The sequence below is a fragment of the Furipterus horrens genome, unplaced genomic scaffold (assembly GCF_987537825.1).
Source record: "Furipterus horrens unplaced genomic scaffold, mFurHor1.1.pri manual_scaffold_6, whole genome shotgun sequence".
Taxonomy (NCBI): Eukaryota; Metazoa; Chordata; class Mammalia; order Chiroptera; family Furipteridae; genus Furipterus; species Furipterus horrens.
Window position 1 is genome coordinate 159970770 of NW_028327176.1, and position 8723 is coordinate 159979492.

General features: G+C 36.2%; 1 protein-coding gene across 1 annotated transcript in view; it reads right to left on the bottom strand.

Annotated features, from left to right (window-relative positions):
- SERINC1 (serine incorporator 1) overlaps positions 1 to 7558 on the bottom strand; it is a 28591-nt gene extending 21033 nt beyond the window's left edge. Inside the window, exon 1 of the mRNA XM_090279805.1 lies at positions 7432 to 7558. Within this exon, the coding sequence (XP_090135931.1) occupies positions 7432 to 7470 (39 nt within the window). The 5' untranslated portion in view covers positions 7471 to 7558. The remainder of the gene's footprint in view (positions 1 to 7431) is intronic.
- Between the last annotated feature and the right edge of the window lie 1165 nt (positions 7559 to 8723).

Sequence of the window (8723 nt, forward strand, 5' to 3'; positions counted from 1 at the left end):
ATCTACTAATGTGATCATGTGAGTTTTAAAATTTGCTGATGTGATGGATTACATTAATTGATTTTCAATAGTTAAACCTGCCTCCCATACCTATATTTATAGCAGCTTTATTCATAATTGCCTAAACGTGAAAGTGAGATGCCCTTCAGCAGGTAAACGGACAAGTGAACTCTACACCCAAACAAAGGAATATTAATCAGTGCTAAAAAAACGGAAAAAAAAAGGAACACTATCTGAAAAGGCTACACACTGTATGATTGCAACTGTATTACATTCTGGAAAAGGCAAAACCAAGAAGACAGTAAAAAGATCAGGGGTTGGGATTGGGTAGAAGGATGAATAGACACGCCAAGGAAGATTTTTAGAGCAATGGATCTATTCTGTATGTTCCTATAATGGTGGATATATGTCATTACACATCTGCTCAAACCCATAGAATGCCCAACACCAAAAGTTAACCCTACATAAACTATAAACTTTGGATGATTAGGATGTGTTATTCTAAGTTCAGTAATTGTAACAAATGTACCACCCCGGTGGCTAATGTTGATAATCAGGGAGGCTATGCATATGTGAGGACAGATGAATATATGGGGAATATGCTAGATCCCTAATGATAAAAATTAGAAAATGGTGATGGAAGAAATCAAAGCTCTAAATAAAAGGCACAATAAACTAGGCTCATTGATTGGAAAAGTCAATATTGTTAAGATGTCAATTCTTTCCAAACTGATCTATAGATTCAACCCAGTTCCTATCACAATCCCAGCAATAATTAGGTAGAAATAAATCAGCTGCTTCTAAAATTTATATGGAAAGGCAAAGAAACTAGAATAACCCAAAGAATTTTGAAAAAGAACAAAGTTGTAATAATTCTACTATCTGATTTCAAGGCTAATTTTAATCAAAATAGGGTTTGGTTGGGCCAAGAATGGACGCACAAATAAACAGAACAGTATTCAGAAACAGACTTCTACGAACACAGTAAAGGGATTTTTGATCAAGTATCAAAGCAAATAAGTGTAGAAAGAATAATGTTTTTGACATGAGTGCTGAAATAGCTGGATATCCATATTTTTTAATAGAAAATTACCTTAAGTCACAATCAAACCATATACCAAAATTAACAAGACATCTTATATACAATATGAAAAGTGTGAACCACAAAAAGAGAAAATTGATATTTTGAACCTCATCAATATTAAGAACTTCTCTTTAAATGATAGCAGTAAGAAAATGAAAAGATAAGCCACAGACTTAAATATTTGCAAATTAGGTAACTGAAAATTTTATTTTATTTTTTAAAAATTATTTATTTATGTTTGTTTGTTTATTTTATTTTTAGAGAGAGGGGAAAGGAGAAAGAGAGGGAGAGAAATATCACTGTGTGGTTGCCTTTCACTTGCGTCTCCAACTGGGGACCTGACATGCAACCTAGTTATGTGCCCTGATTGGGAATCAAACCAGCGACACTTGGCTCACAGGCTCAATCCACTGAGCCACAGAAGCCAGGTGATTATTTATTTATATCCATAATATATAAGGAATTATCAAAATATAACAACCAAAACAATGGTCAAAACATTTGAACATTTTAAAAAAGGAAATATATGAACAGCAAATAAGCATGTAAAAAAGTACTCAATAGCATTAGTTATTAGGAAGCTATCCCTACATACATATTAGAATAACTTAAATCAAATAAATTAATAATACTAAGTACTAACAAGAATGCAGAACAACTAGAATTCTCTTTCTTTGCTGGTAGAAATGAAAAATAGTATAGCTGTATTGGAAACCAGTTTGGGAGCTTCTTATAAGTCAAACATATGCTACTATGTGACTCAGCAATTCCACAGCTAGATACTTATCTAAGCAAAATAACTTGTAGTCACACGAAAAACTTTTATGGGAATTCCTATAGCTATTTTATCACCAAAATCTAGTAACGCTCCTCAACTGATGGGTGCGTAAATTGTGGTATATCCAAACAATGGAATACCATGCAACAATAAAAATAAATATCCAAAAATAAGAAGAAATAAAGTACAGCGATACGAACGAATTGCAACTAAATTACACTAAGTAAAAGAAGCTAGACTCAAAGGGCTATATATTGTATGATTCTATTTATATGACACTCTGGAAAAGCAGAATTCTGAAGAAAGAAACAGAAGTTGCCAAAGATGGGACAGAAGTTTTTTAAGGAGGTAATTATTCTGTCATTGTTACACAAGTACATGATTGCCAAAACTCACAGAACTGTATAATACAAAGCATGAACTTTACGTAAATTATATCAACTAAGAAATGACAAAAATGAATACAGAAATAATAACGAGGAAGAAAAATAAAGACAGTATAACAAAGTAACTGGTATTCTTGAACTAGAGAATGCTCTCAGTAAAACAAAGGAATGGGTGAAAATATAAGAAAAACTTCCTTAGATGAAGAAATTAAACTATTTTCAAAATAAAACTTTTCCAGAAGGGGAAAAATAATAATAAATGATTTAAAGTCAGATATATTTGGTTAATTATTTCAAAGATAAAAAAATACTCTTTAGTTACCCAGGCAGAAGAAACAAGTCAAAGGCACATGTGAGATGTTTGGCAGGGGTTAGATACAGGGTAGAATTAACACAGAACACAATCCATATAAATAACTACAAAGTTCAAGAAAATGGGTTTACAGTTAACCACTGAACCAGATGGGTTTGATCTGTTTAAGTCCACTTATACATGCTTTTGTTTTTGTTTTTTCCCCCAATAAATACCTAATACTGTTTTCAATTCACAGGATGTGAAGGGCTACCTGTATGCATTGATGTACACGTCATCTTATATAGGGGACTTGAGCACCCATGGATTTTGGTATCCACAGGGATCCTGAAATCAAACCCCTTCAAATACCAAGGGTAGTTAAGTTTTAGGGAAGTCAAAAGTCATACTTTGATTTTTGACTGCATGGAGTCAGTGCCCCTAACCGTCTCCCCTTGTTCAGTCAAGAAGGTAACAGACATTTTTAAATATGAAAGAATTTAGGGATTTCAGCATTCATGAATCCTTTTTGAAAAATCTATTAGATGACAAAATTTGGTTAATTAGGAGATGACATTAAGATTTTTAAAAATTTGGTGGAAGTCATGGTAAAAAGGTATGCTTTTAGCTTTGAATCCACTTAAGGGCTTATTAAAACAGAATACGGAACCCTCGCCAGTGTTTCCAATCAGTTTCTTAGTGCGCTAATGCTACTGGGTCTAGGAGCAGCCTTTAAGAATGACTAGTTTACTTCAAAGACTAAGCAACTTAAGTAATTATGGTTATAAAGTATAATGGCCTCCCTGGCTGCTGTGGCTCAGTGGACTGAGCATTGGCCTGCGAACCAAGTGTCACTGGTTCAATTCCCAGTCAGGGCACATGACTAGGTTGTATGTCAGGTCCCCAGTTGGGGGCGCGAGTGAGAGGCAACCACACAGCGATGTTTCTCTCCCTCTCTTTCTCCTTTCCCCTCTCTCTAAAAATAAATAAACAAACAAATAAATTATTTTAAAAAAACACATATAATGGCCACATATAAAAAATAATACAAAGGGATTCTGGTAAAAGATGGCAGACTGAATATATTAATTTACTCACATTCCCTTTAGAAACACCAGTAAAATGAAAAAAAGGATTTTTAGAAGAGGAAATAAAATTAAAAGGTGATAAGCACTGGATATTAAATATGAAAGGTGGAATATAATAACTGACTTAACAGGACAAGAAATTTGCATTACAAGCCATCAAAGAAAAGATTAAGAAGCAGTAAAATTTACAGCAGAATCTCCAAATAGATCAATTGGTGGCAACAGTTATCAATACCTAAATAATTAAGGCTGAAAATAGGATTGGCTTAATGTCTTTTTAGGAGTTTTGACCCCAGATTTCATTCCATTTTTTCCCCTGGCCAGATGAAGAGGATAAAGCAGAACTGGCAATACTGATATTTTGGGAAATGTAATTATTTGTCATTCGGGGCTGTCCTGTACATGACAGAAAGTATGGCAGTACCCCTGGCCTCTACTAACCACTAGATGTTAGCACTGCTTACCTCAAGTTGTGATGATGAAAAATGTATGCAGACATTTCCAAATGTCCCTCAAAGGAGCAAAACCATACCCAGATGAGAACCACTGCTATAAAAACACTGCCTTAAAAAATCTTCATGATCCTCTCCTAATGAAGAAGTGTTTACTTACCATTCAGAAATTCCTTTTCCTTTTGCTAAATTCAGGAAAAATTAGGTTTAATGCTTTGTTTAAAAATAAATGTTGCCCTGACTGGTGTAGCTCAGATGGTTGTGCATCATCCCAAAAAGCAAAAAGTCGCCAGTTCAATTCCTGGTCAGGGCGCATGCCTGGGTTGCAGGCCTAGTCCCCAGCTGGGGTGCACCCAAGAGGTAAACCATCAATCTCTCTCACACATTGATGTTTCTCTTCTCCTTCTCCCTCCCCTCCCCTCTCTCTAAAAGTAATTAAATAAAATCTTTAAAAATACATGTTTAGCATGCTACAATCCCCAAAAAAGTATTTTTTGTCTATTGATTCCTCCATTTGTATATATGCATTGAAAAAGAAGAACTATTATTGGTAGTGGGGTTTTTCTGTGACACATTAACTGTATACTCTGTATTGCTTAACTATCTGTAGCAACTATGAGTCACTGAAAACAGGCCATTGTACTAAAAAATAAAAATCTAGCAGAGGCTGGCACAAAATAGGCAGTCAATAACCACTAGCTCTTTCTTAGCAACGACTTAACTACAGTACATGTTTTGGGCAAAAAATGAGAGTTATTGCATACAAGGTGCAGTCACCCAAAAAAATCAATTCTAGCCACTAACACCTTGTTGACATTGGGGTGGGGAAAAACACTTGAGCAGGTAGGTATAAATTGATGGTAATGTTGTAGTTATAGGATTAAGCAGGCAGTCCAAAGATGTTTGATCCTGTTTAAAGTAATCACCAGAGAATAATGCATGAGGCAAGGATCATGAATGATCCAATTCTAGGCCCCTTAACAGCAATAATTAATTAATTAATTAATTAAACACTCCAATCTCTATACAGTATTACATGTAATTTTTTCTCTATTAGACTTTTTCGACAGTTCAGAAATTTTCTACAGTTGCTTTATTAATTAGAAATACTTTTACAAAGATAAACCTAAAGAAACTTGAGCAAAGGAAGAATGAGGTTTATTTAATTCTGACTTAACTAATTTAATGACATACTTTTGAAAATTTGAATAAATTTTAAAATTGGCAAAACCTCTCAGTAAGTGAGCATACTGACTGTTAAGACGGGAAGAAATGGATTAGTATATTACAAAGCAAATTCCCCTTCAATTGCTGTGGAACTGCACTACAATTGAACAATTCAGGAATAAAGAGACAAAGGCACCAAGAAGGAAGGGAAAGAGATGATCTGAATTGCATGCATACTATAGAATCAATTCCTAGACTGGCCACAAAAATCTAGAACCATGAGTAACTGTGGCCACCTAGGCTCTCTATCTGCCAGAGATCTAATTACTGGAAGATAAGAAAAATGCCTCTTTGTTACTACCTTTCCAATATACCTTGAAAGGTAGTGTCAATTCTATTACAGTTTTGTAATCAATAAAGGTGGAGAACAAGTTTTAAAAACATATACAGGAATATCATTTTCCCCATATTATTCAGTAAAGCTATTCTCTTTTACTTAAATCATATACATATTTTTTTTAAACGTAAAAATGTTTTTAACTGTAACTGTCCTTGAAGTAAAAAATTTTGCTCATCACTGATCTGGAGATAAGAACAAAATGGAAAACATGTACCCCGCCCCCCCTTTAAACCTTTCTTAAATACAAAGGACATACCCACTTGATATGTGGACAAAATCTGACTTTATGAATCAAATGACACGACATCTCCCCCAACAATACAATCTTATAATAATCACTATTATGTAATATTTTATGTTACACTAAATATGCCTCTTTTCTATAAAATCATCAATACACATAAGCAGATTCTCCCACTTCTTTTAGATAAAAATACACCAAGTTTCCCTGCCCAACTACGGGAAGGACCTGCGTTGTAGTAACAACCTCCACTTATTATTTTATTAAAACTTAACACTTATAATTCAAGCCATATCAAGAACTTTTTAGAAAAATAAAAGGCTAAGTATATAAAATAATCAAGATGCTAGCTAATATATATAATGAAGTCATCTGGGAAGTCAGACTAGCAATTGTTAAGACATGGAATTCAGAATTCATGGATTAGAGAAATATGACTTGAATCCCAATATTGCGACCAAAATTACAAATATCTTTATTAACTGTAATGTCAATGTTTTGTCTTCCTTTTATTTGGGAGAGTGGTTATTTTAAACTGAAGTTTATTTGTACCACCTAAATCAAGAAATCTTGCCACTAAAATGAAAAATGGTTTCAATCTAACAACACTATCTAATCAAAATGCAAAGCACACATAATTACACATAAAACTTCATATTACACAATAATGCGTATGCCAAAAGACACAAAATCTTGCCCCAGCCGGTGTGGCACAGTTGGTTGGGCATCCTTCCCAAACCAGAAGGTCACTGGTTCGATTCCTGTAAGGGCACAAGTACGGGTTGCAGGTTCGGTCCCCTGGGGCCCATACAGAACGCAACCAATAGTTTGTTTCTCTTCCACATGGATGTTTCTCGCCCTTTCTCCCTCCCTTCCCCTCTCTCTAAAATAAAAAATATATATATTTTAAAAAGAAACAAAATATTTAATACTGAAGAACTGACCAGCTCTTCCAGATTACCAGGTCGCAGGAGAGGTCTATTTATTTCAAAACGATATTACTACATATTATTATATCAGTATTACTGCCAGGCTGTCCCAAATAACGGGCACTTAATGTATAGTCTGAGCGACAGACAGAACAAAGAGGCCAACATGCCTCCCGGGATGACAGTGCTGCAGTCTGAGGTCGCTGGGAAGAGATGACGAGAAGTGATGGAGTCCTCCACAGAAGGAAAGGTCTAGGGCTCCTGTAGAGATGGTCTAGGCAGACACGAAAAGACAACAAAAGAGACCCTGGAAGAATGGGGAGCAGCTTTCCAGAAAGACGGGTGGGGCGGGAGATCCCGGCTCTCTACTTCATTTCTCCCATCGGTGTCATCTTCCCATCTCTACGGCTCCCCACAGCCACCCACTCAGTCTTTGCAAGAATCAGAGCCCCGAGGCTAAGTCAGAGTGAGGAGGGGAGATAGAAAACGGGGACAGAAGGCATTCCCCGTTGGGTGGGGTGCCACGTCCTGGTCGGTCCTCACCCAGTCCAACCAAATCCCTTTCTCTTCCGCCTCCATGTTAGCACCCCGAAGGCTGCCAGAAACCACCTTACCCAGCTCGCCACGGAGCACAGTCCCAAGACGCTCCCCATCTCCAAAACGTCGCTGGAGCAGCAAACGCCAACAAAATGGAGACAGCGCTTCTCTTTCCTTTTCGGGGTTATTTACGATCTGCGAGCCACTTCCGGCGCAGACTTTACCCCGCCCCCCAGCTTTGCGTCACGTCCCCTGCAACCTGGGTAGAGTGGAAGGGGGAAAGCGGCGTGTTGAGACTGCGCATGCGCAACCGTGAAATCCCGGGCAGTTTTCTTCGAGTGGAATTTTCTAATACTTTGGATTGGAAACGGCTGTCTAAGGCAGGGCTGACCGTAGTTTACCAAATTAAGACGACTATGAGAAAAACTCACCTTTAGCTACTTTTTATTTGAATTTGAGCATTAGTAGAGAATAGAGCTGACATTGCGGTTCTTGTTTTGCCCTCCCAGGTTAGAGAAACCTCTCATTGCTTTGGGGGGTTTGCTTTCTCTTTCTCGACGTTCATGCCTCCTATCTCCATTTATTTCTCGTTTTTCCCCATTTACCTTCTTAGTTTATTACTGCAGCCCACTGCCTAGGATCGGTTTTAATATAATCATTGGAGTGTATCACTTCTGTTTGCTGTTGACACGCATTTTAATTTCTTAAGATGTTAAAAGAAGTTTGCACATTAAATAATTTTAAATTGCTAAAATAAGATACTAATTATAAAAACTCAAACATACTGATTTTATTGAAGACGCATTTGGAACTCAGAAGATAATGGACATCTCCAGGGTCTTGTCTTCATTTCAAGTTCTAGTTCTTATTTTTATAGTGATCACTCCCAGAAGATATTCTGGGAGAAGAGTTTGGCACACAGTAATAATTTAAACTTAAAATAGTTGTCATAACTAATAATAAGAAAGCGTCTTATAAAATCTACAAAAATTGAATGGGTGACCATTATCTAAGAGGTAGAAAAAAGGAAGGGATAGGCAGTCTCTCTGTTGTAGTTAAAAGATAATGGGTTTACTTTGGACTTACTGAACTTGACTTCTCTGAAATGTGACGCTCCCTTCAGCACTTGAGAATGCAAGCTTAGAAAATGAAAAAGAAAAAGAAAAAAAAGAATTGAGATACAAAATTTAAAGTAATTTTACATTGCAATTAAAGTTGAAGATATAGAATTGAGGAAGGTAACCAAAGAGAAATATAGAGTTAAAGAGGCCTTACTATGGAACCAAAAAAATTTAACCCTGGAAGAATTATAAGGTGGGGAGAAGTTATTGACTTAGTTTTTACTTGCTCACTTTGGTTGTCAATGTCA